At 49.0% G+C, this 16,581-nt stretch overlaps 1 protein-coding gene and 1 non-coding gene across 2 annotated transcripts in view; one reads left to right on the top strand and one right to left on the bottom strand.

Annotated features, from left to right (window-relative positions):
* CSMD1 (CUB and Sushi multiple domains 1) overlaps positions 1-16,581 on the bottom strand; it is a 1,232,804-nt gene that overhangs the window by 595,575 nt on the left and 620,648 nt on the right. Inside the window, exon 8 of the mRNA XM_015591800.1 lies at positions 16,153-16,360. Within this exon, the coding sequence (XP_015447286.1) occupies positions 16,153-16,360 (208 nt within the window). The remainder of the gene's footprint in view (positions 1-16,152; positions 16,361-16,581) is intronic.
* Positions 10,883-11,001, top strand: LOC112482198. Its single transcript, XR_003047234.1, has one exon. It is a non-coding gene; the product is annotated as a 5S ribosomal RNA (ribosomal RNA).

Below are 16,581 nucleotides of genomic sequence, written 5' to 3'. Positions count from 1 at the left end.
TGTTGATAGCGAAATGGATGGCAGGGCCGCCCTCAAGAAGAGCTTCCTCTCTAGAGAAGAAACGGCTGGTCCACAGCATAGCTGTTACTGCCCCCTGGGACAGAGCCCGCAGGGACTCCGGGTCCCACTCAGGGGGGCCGTCACCCAGCGTGAGAAGCTTCGGGCCCCCCCATAACCTCCCGGCCCCTGCGACCCCACCGTGGACGCATGTCTCTCTTTACTTCGGCCCCTTTTTCCCCTAAGCCCCGATAACTTCTCGCTCTCCTTTATAAAATATTCATCGTTCACAGATTTATTCACCTCATATCCCTTCTACTCGCACATTCGGAATCTACCTACCAATGAAGGCATCATCGCAAGGAGTCCACGAACGCGCCTGTAATTTTAAATGTCCCGGTCCCCCATCCGGTGTGGCATGGAGCACACACGTGCGTGCCGGCCAAGCGCGTGAGCGACGCAGGTCCTTCCGGGGCTAATGAACAGGTCGAGGCCTGTTTCTGCGGAAGCGATTTGACAGGCACGTGGCTCCTGCGTTGCTCACACCCGTCCGCGCAGGGCCATCGAAATTGCGCTTGCCCAGCTGGGCTGTAATCACCACTAATTGAACACCCCGACTGGGGTGGCAGAGCTGTGTCCCCAGCATGTCACGCGCGTGCATCCGGAGCTGGTGCTTGTAAGGGGAGCAGCCCCGCTTTCGGGAGGCAGCTGCCGTCTGCGGGGGTCTAGCCTGCGCCCCCCAGCTCCCCGCGCGCCCAGCAGCTTACAGAAAGGAGCACAGCGCGGCCCCAGCCAGTGGGCAGGGGACCCGTGTCATAACGCGCGCGTCTGACCGCCAGCCGCCGCCCGGCCGCCTAGAAGTCTGTGCTTTGCGACAATTAGAACCTGGGAGGAAGGACGAGGCCCCGTAACTCCGGGGCCACAGGGGGTCTCCTGCGGACACACACGGCGGAATCTGAGCGCGGTGACGCTGGATGGTCCCCGTGCCACCCCTCGCCCACGGCGCCTCCGTCCCTTGTCCGTTCTGTCGCCCGGTCAGACGCGAGCGTGTGCGGACACGGGCGCCACGTCGTTCGCCTCCCGTTTCGGGTTGGGGACTCCGGCGGCCTCGTTCCTGGGGCAGATGGCGATCCGCTCTGATCTGTTTCGCGAGCTGCGTCAGAGGTGCCAGGCCGGTGTCGCTCCGTCTCGATCGCTACGACAGGATGTGACAGAGCTCGTGATGACACGTCAGGAGGCGTCGGCGCCGCCGCGGGGCTGAGTGGACGGAGAGGACGGGGCGCGGGGGCAGCAGGTGCGCGTTTAACCTACGGGACGTGCTGTGGGGCGAAACGTGTCCCCGAAACGCACGGCGAAGCCTCGTGCCCAGTGCGGTGACGTTAGGGGGTGGAGGCTGCGGTGACGAGGGGCGGAGCTGCGTGGTGGGTCCGTGTCCTGCAAGAGGAGGACGAGACTAGACCCCTCTTCCCCCCAACGTGAGGACACAGAGTCGAGCCCCCAGGAAGGGCGCGGTCGGCCCCTCAACCTCGGACTCCCATCCCCAGAGCCAGGAGAAGTAAATTTCTGCAGCGAACCAGCCACGCGGCCCACGGGACTTTGTCGCCAGCGGCCGCGCGGTCTGACGGCGTGGGAAAGCGTCTCGTGACGCAGGCTGCTCTCCAGCTGCCGTCCACACTGGGCAGCCCCGCGGCAGCCTGGCGGACGGGGACCGTCCCCGAGAGGCCGTGCCCTCTGCCGACGTGACTCTGGTCCGGGCGGGCGGCACGGCCACCAGCGCGGCATGGACACTGGGAGGGGACGTGCGGGGTTCCCGCTCGACTCTCCCAGACGCCCCTACACGCCCCGCCCTCCAGACAACACTCGCTATTCCCACTGGGTTACTTTGCTCTGTTTTCTCCTTCCTGCATTTTTTTTTTTAAATATAAAATTGGTTTCACTGCTCCGCGCGTGATAAAGCCTTTCTGAGACGTGGTTTGTGGAGGGCGAGCCGTGCGCCAGGAGGTGGCCGCACAGACGGCCGCGGTGACGTCCCGCTGGTCACGCAGCCGGCAAGGATCTGGGACCCACGGAGTTTCCTCTGGCAAAGCGAACGCGCTCGCTCTCCCCACATCTTTCAAAACGACTTTCCACAACACGTGACTAAAACGGTCCATTTTAAATTTGATAAACTAGACCAGCAAAGCCCTCCCTCGAAATGCCTTTCGATGCTCTCTCTCGTCGTAGATTCTTTCGGATTCTGAGGGTCCCTGAGGAAGACTGTCTGGTGGTCTGCACAGTCACATACTGCGTAGCGGACCGATGGTGCCACCTCTGGTCCAGCCACCACGCGGCTCCTGGCCCAGGCCAGCGGGGAAGCCGCAAGCACCCGGCGGGGCAGCGGGCAGAAGCCCACTCACTACCAACACCTCCGACCTAAAACTGGTTAGGATTCCCCGCATGCTCTGCTGAAGTCGGGGGGCCGAGAGCTAAACCCTGGCTCTGCATGTGTAAGCTGCGCGAGGTGGGGCGGTCTATGTGATCTTTCCTAGTTTTCTCTTCTGCAAAATGGGGGTAATAATTGTACAAACACCAGGGTAGACGGTGGAATTAAATGAGCTACTTTATGGCGATCATGACAGTGCTTGATGCACAGATCTCAGATCTTAACTTCCGTTGTTATTACTATTTTCAATCCTCTGAGGGGAGAGGCTCATTCAACACAAGTTACCTGTGTATTATTTAGATCTGGTGTATCGCTCAGAAGTCCGCCTCTCACTAAGAAGCTCTGCCTCACAAAGAGACCACTCTAAGCTCCATGGGCTCTGGTGCTGTCCAGGACCGCGAGACTGCAGTGTCCCAGGAGATCAGGAGACAGAGAGACAGCCGGGCGCACGTGGGGACAGCCGGGCGCACATGGGGACAGCCGGGCGCACGTGGGGACAGCCGGGCGCACGTGGGAGCCGGGCGCCGCAGTGTCCCAGGAGATCAGGAGACAGAGAGACAGCCAGGCGCACATGGGGACAGCCGGGCGAGGGGCCAGCTGATGGCAGAGGAAGGGGAGACAGTGGGGGCCACGTCGGCAGCAGGGACGGCAGGTCTCCTCATTACAGCCGGAGGTGGGGAGGACGTGACTTCACCACAGCCAGGGCCTCTGGTTATAATGGTGAAGCCGGATAAAGAGAAACGTGACTATGAGCGTCTACGATGGACTCCGGCGTTCTGTGGCGACTCACTAGGCCAGTGCGAATCGCAGCGCACGCAGGTGTAATATTCTGATTTTTCACCTAGGTACGTTAAGGAAAAATATATAGACAAGTACGATATTTTGATTTTTCATTCAGAGGAAGACACATTATAGCTAGAGTCATATTCGAACAAGCTGTCAATCTTTTCTCAAAAAACCAACATGTTTTCTGGGCTTGGCATCCAGCGCCTGGCCCACGCGTATTCATGTACACAAGCATACCTGTGCAGGTGCATTGGGGTGCACAGCCAGAAGGACGAGGGGGCACGGGTCGGCGTTTGGAAAATCAACACTCGTACTTCAGGTCTGAGTTCGATTCATGTTAAACAAGTTACAGAAATACCACGAATTAGAATGTGGCGGTGACGCGTGAGGAAGAATCATCCAGACACGGGAGTGACCGCTGGTCCCGGGAGCCCGGCCAGCTCTCGCCGTCTGCGTGCACGCCCTCGGCGAGCCGACGTCACGCTCTGATGCCGCTTCGGCGCGCCTCGTCCTGAGCAATGACGCCGTAGCACGTGTGCCCTTCCGAACTTCGGGATACGAGGACGGATGGAAACGGAGCCTCCCCAGCCCCCTCCCAGCCGGCAGAAAATGAGAAGGTACCGAAGAAGCAACGATGTGTTATAAATTACCGCCCCGTGTCCCGCTTTAAGACATTCTCCTCCCGTGTACAAGGCATGTCGCTGAGGGTAAAGAATATTTTTAAGCAGGCATATCTGTTTCCCTTTATTAGGGTAATATATTATGCTTATTTTTAGTTTTGGAAGATAGTAAACAAATACATACCGACCTCCTGTCTAGTCTGACACACACACGTGCCCGCACGCACATACACACTTTTGACGGAAATCACTGCTTAAAAACTACCCATTACGATGGTGTGAACCGTTAAAGAAAGTGTGCGCACAATTTTACTAACTCGACTGTTCTCTTGAACACTAACGGTCCTCCCACCTTGGGCGCTGGCCCCTTTCCAGCCTCCGATGCTCTGAGAATTAAGCGAATTCGTCGGTGTTGAGCTTTTACCCTGGGTCTCTCTGGCCACTGAATACTTTTTCTCTTCCAGTCGATCACACTCTTGGTTGGAATATTCCTAATTCTTTTGCATAAACTAGAAGATCCCTTCTTTTTACTGATTCTGGCCTACCGGTTTCCTGTTATACTCTTACTCCGGATTAAGGCAGAGCCCCTCTCCGCCAACCCCCAGCTCTTCACTGTGTCTCAAGCTTCTGATTCTTTTCCTATTTCCTTATAGCAAGAGCCTGCCCTCAATCAAGACCCCCGCGGCTGAGAGCTACAGGCTGAGATGAGTCGAGTCTCTCGGCTGATTTGGGACCACCCGCCTTAGAAGACCTTCTGAGAGCCTTTCCACTTTAGACCATGCAGGGTCTCGGGGGTGCTGGGGGACGAGGGTCTGTAGCAAGCAGAAGGGCAGCAAACAGCCTGGGGACACCCCCTATTCTCACGTTTCCCCATATTCACCTCACGCTTCGAAAAGTTCAGTTAAAACTCTTCCAGATTTCTGATTCAAGTGGAGAGCCCCAAACACGGCCGGACAACCCCCATCAAACTTTGCAGCCACAAGACCCAGACATTTAAACTTTTAACAAGCTCTAAGTTTAAGTTGACACTGAAATATCATACAGAGCCGGTTGCCAAGTCCAGGGCTGGCACCGTCCCCACCCCGTCTCCCGTGGTCACACGGTCTCACACAGCCCACGTGTCTCACTCAGAGACATTTATGATCGTTTATAACATTCCTTGTCTCCACCCTTTCTCCAGTCCACCCAGCAAGCCAGGGCTACCATTTAATCTCTGTACCATCTACCATTGGCCCAAACTTCTCAGATATTAAACTGAAGGTTTTGGAAGTAATAACGTAAAAGGTAATTTCGCCCACGTGAAAGAATGCTTCAGTGAACGGCCATGCACACATGACTTTGCATGTCTGCAAGCGTCTCAGTATGGTAAATTCTTAGAGCTGTAGTTACTGGGCAAATGCATAAGGAAAATTTGAATTTTCCTCGGCGCTGCCAAATTACACTCCAGAAAGTCCGTATCAGTTCTCACCAATGAGAGAGCATCCTTTACTTGAAACCTAACCTAACATGTATGTGTAAATTATATACGTATATGTAAAAATTAAAATAAATCAACTTTAGTCATTAAAATAATTTAAAATAAGTTAAAGCAAAAACAAATGATAATAGATACTATTTCATCTATAATACTCAAAAACCATGTATATTTAATTTGTATTACCTATTAGCAGGATGTTTACCATTATTTAAACTGTAAGTCACCTGTAAACCCTTTTAATATCCATTTACTGTTCTTTAGCCATATGTTTACATATTAATTTAAATCATTAGAGTAATGGAGGGTTGCATTATTATAAAAGAAAAAAGAAACATTACCAATATAATTACTTTCTTTATTACTATAATTCTTTTACCATCAGTGCTTGGCATTCTAGCATTTTTACTTTTTAATGCATGTATATAGCTTTATATGGATCTATTAAATGTAAAATATTGCTTCGAATTTTAATCAATTTTTTATTAAACATGAATTTTTCAATCTATATAATTTCAATCTATATAAATCTATATTAGTCTTTGTACTAATTTGTAGTTTTCTGTGACATAGATATAATAACACTTACGTAACAATCATCTTATTATTAAACATTTAGAATGTTTCAAATTTTTTTATAATAGCAAATGATGCTTCACTGAACATTCTTATATTTGCTTTCTGTGCAAATGGGCAAATAGTTTTCTAGAATGAAAACCAAGGAACTAAATTAATGGAAAATAGGGAACAGATATTTTAACACTTGATAATAAATGACCCTCTAAACAGCAGCACCAATTTAAGCTCCTACTAGTGGTTTGAAAAACACTCCCTCCAGTTGATATATTACTTTTTCTGAAATAATGGGTCAAAAAAAAAAATCATGTCTCACCGCTTACATCTTGCATTTTCCTTAATTACTAATGAGATGAATGTCTTTTGATGTTTTATAAAACCTTACAAAACATCCTTCCTCTGAGTGTCTGATTTTAATTTTTCTTAGTCCTTAGCTTATTGATTTGTGGAAACTCTTTACATATAAGGAATGCTAATCTTCAAATTCATATTTTATATGATGTGGTATTTTTCTCACTTCATCATTTGCATCCTAACTCTGTATCATTTTCATGTAGAGGTCAATCATTTTCACGTAGGCGAAATGACCTTTTACATTACTTCCAAAACCTTCAGTTTAATATCTGAGAAGTTTGGGCCAATGGTAGATGGTACAGAGATTAAATGAATAATGTACAGTGTGAAGCTCATGATAAACCTGTCACAAATAACTGGCCATGAACTCCCTTCTCAAAAAACAGCTATCTGGTTTTGAAATAAATTGCCGGATGCCCGTCTCCTAAAACAAGGCAGCCTAAGTTTTCATCTCTTCTAGCGGCATACCTGGGCTCTGTTCGATAAAATGCGGATGCAGTCGCTGGGGTGATTGTCACATTATCTTGGAATAAATTATACCGCTATTTTAGGATAAAACCTGCCAAAGGTCAAATCCATGTTTGCCTTTTTCATTTCTTTTCTTTCTTATTTGTCCCTTTTCCTCTTGCTCATGCGGTTCCGACCCATGATGGATGCTCGGCTAAACCAGAGTGGTCAACGGAATTCTGAGATTATGCACTCCGTTCTGCGTTTTTTGTTGTTGGTTTTTTTGTAGGTAGGAGAGTCCAGCTGTGAACTGAATGTGTTGTGTGCCATTTGCAAAAACATGGATGGACGTCGAGGCCATTATGCTAAGTGAAATAAGCCAGAAAGAGAAAGCCGAACACTGTATATGTCGCTTACATTTTAATCGACATTAAATGATGATCATGATAAAGCCAATCTCATGAAACCAGAGAGCTAGAGCCTGGGGCTGGGCGGGGGACAGGCTGGCCGCTGGCTGGACTCTCAGAGGGGAGGTGAGTGGGTTCCGAGCTGCTAGATCCAGCGTGGCTAAGAGGGCCGCGTTGCACACTTGCAATTTAATGAACTACTTCAATTGTCGCATTATTCCGCCAACTACCTCCACACCCTCAGGTACTCTAGACCCACACTAGTCGGTCTGGGCCACAGGCCAGCGGCCTCAACACCGCCTGGGAGCTGCTAGAAACGCAGTGTCTCAGGCCCCACCAGGACCTGCCGAGTCGCCGTGCATCTGAAGAAGACCCACATGGTCCTTACATGCGCCTGACCTTCCAGAAGCGCTGGACTAGCTCCTGTCACAGCGTCCGGCAGGCCGTGCACATCCAAAAGCTTTTGCTGGATAGATACATACAAACTTTGGAATAAATTTTAGTCTCACATTTTAACACTAAGTTGAATACTTCTCTTCATGTGATCTGGGCACGTATAGCGCTGGATTTTCAAGAAATTGAATGGTATATACAGCATTATCCCTGAACCTGAGAAATGATTTGCTCCAGTCGAACAGGTGACCAGAAAACACATAGGGGTCGGCACCGTGATTTCGACTTTTCATTTACGGCGATATTTTTAGTGGCTTTATTTTCACAGAGGTTCATAGCAAAGATAAGACACGGGTTTTAAAAGTTCAGCATAGAAGGAATGCTGCTGTTATAATGGAAATAATTAAAGGTCATTGGCTGAAAACAGCCTTTTAACATAAACACAAGTTAAAAACACAACTGTGTTTTTAAATTTTTTTTTTTTGCTTCAAAGATGATGATTGTGTTTCAAGGTAGAAATTCCAGATCGCTATGGCGGTTTCTCAGCCCCGTCAGCGTGTAGCTAGTTCCAGAAACCGCTGTCGGCAGCAGGCCGTGTGCCGATGGCTGCCCCGCGTCCCTCTCCGGCCACCTTTCTCACGTCTCCCGCTGCCTCTTAGCGACCACCGCCTCTCACAGGCAGGCAGCTGGGACTCGGGGCCACCCAACCTAGCCCAGGTCGTCAGCTCACAGGCTGCAGAACTGACTCGAGAGCCCAGCCTGATGCACGCCGAGGTCTGAACCAGAAGCCAGGGCTTGGCGACTGTCCTGCGCTGCCGGATAACGGAAGCGAGAGAGGAGCACGGGGCACCGCCCAGCGCCACCCGCGCGGACAGCTGCACAGCGAGGCGCGTCCAGCTCCGACGCCAGTCGAGCACCGGCTTTGCTCCCAGCTGGCCGTAGACTTAGCACCGGGCCCTGGATATTTTTAGGATGCAGTTTTCCTACCCACATAGTCAAGCACAGCATCGGGAGCCCCTCAGGCTCCTGCTATTCCAACATTCACAGGCGAAGCCTCCAAGGTACATATATTTACTAAGAAATGACACCATAGTTCCCTAAAGGGTTTCACATCAGAACAACCGCAGCTTTTTTATGTATTAAACTCAAAAGTTGGTAGCGCTAATGTTTGTGTTCTGCGCTCCGTGGAGGACGCGTCCAGCCTGCAGCAACGGGGCGGACTGAGAAACAAATTGTCGCATCCGCTGGGCAGGCACTGGACCACGCAAAATTCCCTTATTCTCTTAACCATTCTGCCATGAAATTGTGCAAACTTTAAGAAGAAAGAGAAAAATTGGGTATTTAGAGTTTTGAGAGAAACTTTAAATGAACGTACAATTGAAACACCATGATGTGCAAACTGGCTTACTTGGGAATAAATGAAAATTTGCAACCATTATTTGAAAATGACTACGATAGAGTTGGCATAATGGCCCCTTTAAAATGTAATACATTTTTAAAAGGCAAATTTATTTGAAAGTAAGTTTAACTGTGATTTTTTTCATAGTTGTTCCCTGGACAAAAAAACTCTTACAAAAAAGAGCAGTATGATAGTATGACCACAAAAAAAAAAAAAAAATCCAAGTATTTCATATTTTGTGAAATGAATTAAAATCCCCAAAGGGGACATTTTTCTTATTGCCTGCAACATAAATAATTTACAGGGAATGTCTTTTTTAATAAAACGAGGACAAGCGATGGGTAGGTCACCTGACGAGAGAAACGTCACCGCAGAGCTGTGGTTTCTGGGATGTGGCTCCCACCAGGACCGTGGGACTCTTTCTAGAACTCTCCAGGCTCATTGCAGTCCCTGGTTCCATCTTAGACACCAGGAATGTTTTATTTTTCTCTCGTTTGTTACTCGTGAGTCTGGCCCTTTTGCACATGTAGTCCTAGAGCAACATTACAGAGCTACCACCGTTAAATAAATTATATAAATTTCCGATGTGCAGAATATTTATTAATTAAAATTGTTTTTAACTTCATCTGTCATATACGTTTGGATTTCTGGGTATTGATATCGGCCCCAAACGCAAGGTAGATCTAGGACGAAAGCGAGGTTCAGTTCCCAGCAGTGAGATGGTGCCACGGCGTCAAGCGATGACCCGTCACCTGTGTGAGGAAGGACGCAGACCGGCGGTGAAGCTCCCCCTGGGGTGTCATTGCCTGGGAGATTGAAATACGGCCGCGGGGTCCCGCCGGCCATCACGACGCCCTGCCGCTTTGAGTGTCAAGGTAAATTCCGGCACGCAGCACTTTCCTGTGGCACCCACTGCAGATGTTGCATTTGGGAACGGGAGGGAGACAGAGCCTTGGAGAGTCACACGTGAGGTAGGCGGGAAGCCGGGGGAGCTGGTTTCACTGCGGCATTGCGAGGTGGACACCTGATCTGCTTCGGTAAAATAAATGTGGTTCGGATGATGCGGGTGAAAGAATGTCGTGCACACCTTGGAAATCAGTGTCCGTAGCATGAGTCGCCATTGGAGAAATTTCCCTCTCCTTCCTACTGAGTATTTGGGGGGACAGGTAACGGCAGGGTTTGGGGCGATCTGGGCTGGCCAATATTTTCCCCACCTACTTCTAGTTCCACAAGGGCAGAGCCGTATATAGAAGCTTTAACATGTACACGTCGGGAACTGTCTACGTGATGACTTCAGATGCACCATTTATGCCTCATTTTAGGAACCTCCCAATCCCTGTGATCGTAATGAAGGAGTCCTTTAGGGGTTATCACCTGGCTTCGTAGTTGATGACACAAAGAAGGAGACTGTACCTGGGCATTTCACGGTAACAACACCGGGCCGTAACAGGGCTAATTTAGACTTGAAGTCACCCCACGCGCCCCTCGGCCCCGCTGGCCCATGCATCCTGGGAGTGAGTCTAGGATGACATTACGGGGCCACGTACTAGTCCTACCTTCCTAGTTTAAAGCTGATACAGAAACAACGCCTCGACCTGTTTTAATAAAGGGGGAAACGCAGCCTGGGCCCGTCTCCGTTTATATTCCCGCTGTGCCTGGTGGCTGTGTGGTAAGTTATTGAACTTCCCTGAGGCTGCTTTTGTCATCTGTAAAATGGGGACGATCGGGTAGCAGCTATTGTTCATATTTGCCTGGTACATCACCAATCGCCAGTAAATATTATTACTTAGTATAGATTTTTTAAAAAAATACATGATTCAAATAAAGTTTTGGAAATCGGTATTTTGATGAAAAGAGGGCTTTTGGAACGGGCTATGCACACGCACACACCCCACCCCCCCCCCCCGCCAACAAACACGACACAGACATTTATATACACATATGCACATACGCACTCTTGTGATATTGTTTCTTATTTATGTTATACTTGCTTCTATAAAAATTGTGGTCTATGGCCACACCACCCTGGACAAGCCCGATCCCGTCTGATCTCGGAAGCTCAGCAGGGTCGGGCCTGGTTAGTACTTGGATGGGAGACCACCTAGGAAGACCGGGTGCTGTAGGCGTACAAAAATAAAAAATAAGAGATTGGCCGACAAGGTCCTTGCAGTCTGTGAGGTCAACCAAGAGTTGCCTCGCCTAAAAAAAAAAAAAAAATCACAGACACGCATGCATTGTAAAGGCTCGTGTCATATGATCATTAAATTTAAGTTTAAAATGGGAAACTCGAAAGAAAGAAACCCAGTTATTTTAGTCGGCGGTAATGGGCAGAGTGACGTGGCCTCGACTGTGCGCCTGGGTGTCGGCAGGACAGCCAGGAAAGTCAGATCAGGCCTGCACAGTAGCCAGTCTCCCCCGACCCGGGCTAATTTCTGGGTTTCCATAATTACGCTCTGGTCGCGTAAGATGATAAACGTCAGGAAAAGCTGGGTTGCGGCTTTTAAAGCAACCCCCGGAGCTAGCTTTGCAAATTCTCTAAAACGATTTCCAAATGAACAGTTCAATCGAATGAAGAGGGGAGGAGACGGGACCCCCTTCTTTGTACCTTGGGGGGCGAGCGGAAGAGTTGATTTCAGGGAGCCTATTACTGAGTGTGTGTCTCTATAATCCTTCCTCATTAGAAATTAAATATACACCAAGTCAATTGCCAATTAAGTGACAAGTTGCATAAACACCGTGGGTGTTAATCGACCCTTCAAGGCTTCTCTGAAGCTCACTCAGCTTCCCCGCCTCCTTTGAAGTTTTGTTTTGGCTTCAGAGAGTCACTGATTAGCTTGATTGAGCAGTGAAATTGTGCCAGTCTAATGGGAACAAAATAAAGTGTAGCTCCCCAACTTATTTTGCTCCCACAAGTGTAACCTTGCCCAGTTCAGACAGGCAGAGGGGTAGAAGGACGCTGCTTAGTCAATGATTGAACGAAAGCCTCATAAAAATCACAAAGCGACAGGCTTTTTCTTGGAATCATGAGGCAGATCTAACCGAAACCGGCCAAGAGGATTTCTCGCGTTTGTTACCACTGACTGTCTGGGAGGGAGATTATACAAACTCCTTGGTCCACGTGTATTACTTCTTGAAGTGCTCTGCCATCTGTATGTCACCCTCAGCACCATCTTAATTCAATCAACATTAAATTGGGTCATGTGGGATTTGCACGTGGAGGCACCTATCTGAACGCGCATGCAAGGGGTCCGAAGGGAGCTCGGGTGAAGCCTGGGACACGTTCAGTGTGGCGGCAGGGTGGAGAGCTAGTCCCCGGCAGTGACAGGCTTCGAAAGGCAGGCTCGGGCTTTTCGGTTTTATTTCATGACCCGAAGCTCAGTCTTTGAAGGTTTTTAAGGAATTGATACTCTGAAGTATGTTTGGGGACACATTCTAAAGGCATTTGTTCTTTGTTGCTTTTGTACCCTACGTGTACACCTTGTCACAGAAGGGGGTAGATAACTCATTCTCGCTTATATGAAAGAACGTAAATACCCCCTTAATTGTTTCCTGTCAAAACTATATATTCCCAATCCCTTTAACCACTATGTCTTAATTTAGAAACCATAGTAGCTTAACTCTGAAATAAAATCAATTCTCTTTCTTCTTGGTATTTCCAGAGTTATGAGTCATATTCATATGCTACGCCATCAAATCACTTCAGAGAGAAAGCTTGCTCAGCTTCCCTATTAACTGTGTTTTTAATTGCAAGAAAAATCATAATTACTAGACCGTGTTGCACAGAGAACTCGAAATGGCAGCTTTCTGTTAATGTGGGTATTGACAGAAAACCAGTCTGTGTAAAATTAGAATCTGACTAGTTAAAAAAAAAAAAAATCAGCCTCATCTGATGCACATATAGTCAATTAGGCTGAAATTACAAACCCCTCCACATTTAATATACGGATAATTTTGGCATATTACATCATTCGCCACTTTTAGGCTGCCTCTACCGTAGCCATGGCAACCCTTACACAGAACATAGCTGAGTTGGTAATTTCACTCGAAATTAAATGAAAATAAGGCTAATCCTATTATTGTTAACAGTTTTCCAAGTAGCTTCTTCTCAGAGTGCCCTTGCTTATATATTCTGTCTTTTAAAAACAGATTATTGGAAAATTACACGTGTGTGTGTGTGTGTGTGTACTCACTCTGCTCACGGCCGTCACCGCTCTCCAAGCGGCCACTGCCCAGCCCGGGCACCGCCACCTACGTCGCTGCTTAGGATTTTTCTTGCAGTCCGGGGATGCGTCAGTCTTTTAAATGTACCAGTTTGGGCCAGGAACCATTTCAGAGACTTTCACTCTGAAATTATGTTAAAATGACAGTCTTTGTAAGACAAGCCGCGTTACGCATTGGCATACATTTTCAAGCGGACCTGGAGCGATTCCCTTTCGTACTGTGAATGTGCTCCTGTGCTTTCTACGCCTCCACGGAAGAGTCACCGGAAGGTGAGAGTTGTATTTAAAAAGTGGTCCCATGGCCATGCCGGGATACTGAGATATTTTTGCAACTGTGGTAAGCGCCGGGGGTCACGGCAGGAGCTGTCCTCCCTGACCGTCCGTGGATGCAGCACGTGGAGAAATGGGCTTTCGGTCAGCCGCCTCCCCCGTGAGCCCCCTGCTCAAGGCTCTGGCATCCAACCCGAAGTCCCGACGCCGAGGAGAGGGGTCTCCCCGCCGGGCGTTCAGCTCAGACCCCGACTGTCCCGTGAGGACGGCAGAGTAAGGTGGACGGGTGACGCGGACGCACAGACCTCAGTGAGCTCTAGCTCTGCCGCGTGATGTCTCATTTTCGCCTGCTCCTGTCCTTTATGCCTCTCGGGGTCTTCATCAATACGGGGCAGATAGTACCGATTATACCCGTGGGGCTCTCGCTCCAAGCCAGCAGGACACCAAGTCACGCAGAGCGCGGCTGTCCCGCTGACAACGCCTGCCAAGAGCCAGCGTGTCGGCCAGCAGGCAGGCCGGCCCCTCCGACCAGAGGGCACAGGGTCAACGTCCGCGCCCGCGACCTTCCCGATGGCCACCCTGGTCTCTCCAATGTGCTCCCAGGTCACCAGTCCCGGTGTCCCGGCACACGCCTGGGCTGATTTCGAGGGGCAAGAAGCACCTCCGAGCCCGACCCAGACGCCAAGGAGACGGGTCCGTTTCCCCAGCTGCCAGCCCCGCAGGTGCGAACGACCCACTCGACGCTCCAGACAGAACGCGACGCGCGCTCTCACGCGACCCCTCGGCACGCGCTCTCCGAGCACGCGGGGGCACGTGGCAGGGGACAGCACAGAGAGAGGAGGAGCAGACGGAAGGCTCCAGGGGAACCGGTGGGCGTGAGGAAAGAACGGGCACCACCAAGGCCCAGCCCCGCCTGTGGCCGCGGCTGGCCGCTCGTCTCAGGGCAGAGAGGGAACCGAGGACGCCACGCCCGCTTGGTGGCGGCCCCGACGGCGTGGGCCAGCGCTGGGGGCCCTTCTCGGGGCTGCGCGGCGACGTCATCGGCCTGTTTCACAGCCTTCGTTTACATCGGAGACTCAGATGTGGACACGTGCGCCTTACCGTTTTCTTTCTTACGTAAAGTAAGTTTGTTCCCAAAAGCTGTCCTGATCTGATCGTGGACTCTAAAATCACTGTCAAATACGGAGCACTTTCTCATCTCTCTCTCCCAACCTGACGTCTTAACCGGCGAGGTAGACAGTCGATACCAATTATCTCTAGAATCGCTCATAAATGAAGTCTTTTTTCCCTTAATCGTATACTTTCTGAGAACCGGACACCATGTATTTTACACTGCGATGATTTTCTGGAAACCGAAAGTGTGATTTTAAAACTAAGAGAATGCGGTCTTGCCGAATCTCTTTTGGTGATTGAGAGAGAACAGGTGCTCAGCAGATGTTTAATGAATTGATTAAAAAGTTCACGCAGCACAGCCCCTGTTTTATGTAACCAGTTAAAGGATTTGCCAAGGTCACGAGGTTGGCTTGTGGCAGAATGGGGGGTAGAATCTTAGACATCCAGCTGTCAGTCCGCGATCTGTTTCCACTAACTTTATATTACACAGAACGAGATAGATAATAGCAATAAATTCTTGAATGTTTAAAGATAAAATTGTCTAACAAAATAAATAAATAGGTAAGTCAGACTAATCTAAAACTATTATTCAATATGAATAAAATGTAAAACAAAGATTATGAAGATAGTGGCCATTTTTTTTTTTTCTTAACTGAGGTAGCATTTAACATAAGCACAGTAGAACCAGTAAAAGTCATGTAAGGAAATAATTTATCCATTAATATGAACCTTCTGCTTTGAGTCTTGAGTCTTGGAAAATTAAATTGAATATCAATAACTGGCTTAAAACAGGTGCTCTAATGTGTGACATGCCTTAGGTTTGATATCTTTATCTATTAGTCTTTGTACTGAAATGCAAACTTCAGCCCATAGAAATATTCGCGGTCACTTATTCCCCATTCTCTGCCATCACTGCACAGACGGTCAGTTTCCCTCTGCGTCCCTTCTAAATTTCGATCTACACATATTCAAGATCTGAAACTGACTCAGTTTTGAAAACTCTAAGCAATGAAACAATTAAAAAAAAAAACAGTTCGATCTCCAGCAAATGACTTGATATGATAGACTTTAAGCCTTTCAATGTTTTGAATTCTCCTTTTCCAATGCTTTGAATTCTCCTTTTCCAATTGTGCTTAGAGACGCAGCTGACGGTCTTCTGGACACCAACATCATAAACCTAAATCGACTGTAATTGATGAGCATTTTTTTTTTCCTGGCTCTACTAGCATCACGAGCCTACACGCCAGAGTGCTGCTCGCCAGCCGGCCGACATAATGTGTACGCGGACTAATGAGAGCAGATCAACAGTGGGTAACGCCACATCTTAAAGTGTCCACAGTCTAAAAACATCTGATGTCTTTGAATCGACTCCGGGCCCAATCCGAAACTTACCTCGCTTAGCTACCACCTTCCCTGTGGCTTTATGAGAGCCTAGATGTGGGCCACTAAGTTCCAAAGAAGCAGCCAGGGCACAGAGAAGTCCCCCCTGCTCCAAATGTGAGCACGAAGCTAGCTTAGAGACTTTGAAGTCAGTCACAGTGCAGATGACCTTTTAGCAGCCAGACAGCAAGGCCAAGAAAGAACCACCGCGCTGAGCACCGACTCTTCAGGGAAGCGGTTTCACCCCGCGTACACAGGAAACGGGAAGAAAGTGGGTTTCCTCCCCGGACTCACCAAATGGACGGCGCCTCCGTGCCGCTGATCTCCAGGAAGTCGTAGCCCTCCTCCAGCTGAAAGTCGGTGAAGACTAACGCGATGGTGTCCCCGGGCTCGGCGAGGATGGTCCACGTGCAGTCCGCGTTGTTCTCGTACTCCGAGGGAAAGTGAGGGCTGGAAATGGTGCTGCTCGTGCCCCGCAGGGTTCCGCCGCAGGCTCCCTCGGCTGGAAGGGACGAGGGCAAAAAGAAATCTCTTTTAAAGATGGCCTCATGTGCAGGGGACATCTACCAAGTGTCACTGTTGATCACTGACAAATACTTCCTAACCCCAAATTGAGGTTCCACCTGTAAAGGGTTTCTTTGGATTGCTTAATTCAGTTCCATGAAAAGACTTACAAAAATCTAATGACAGCATCACATTATTAGCTGAATTGCCCTCATAGGA

Source organism: Pteropus alecto, unplaced genomic scaffold (genome assembly GCF_000325575.1).
Source record: "Pteropus alecto unplaced genomic scaffold, ASM32557v1 scaffold35, whole genome shotgun sequence".
In the NCBI taxonomy this organism is placed as follows: domain Eukaryota; kingdom Metazoa; phylum Chordata; class Mammalia; order Chiroptera; family Pteropodidae; genus Pteropus; species Pteropus alecto.
This window is presented reverse-complemented; position numbering and strand designations above follow the sequence as displayed.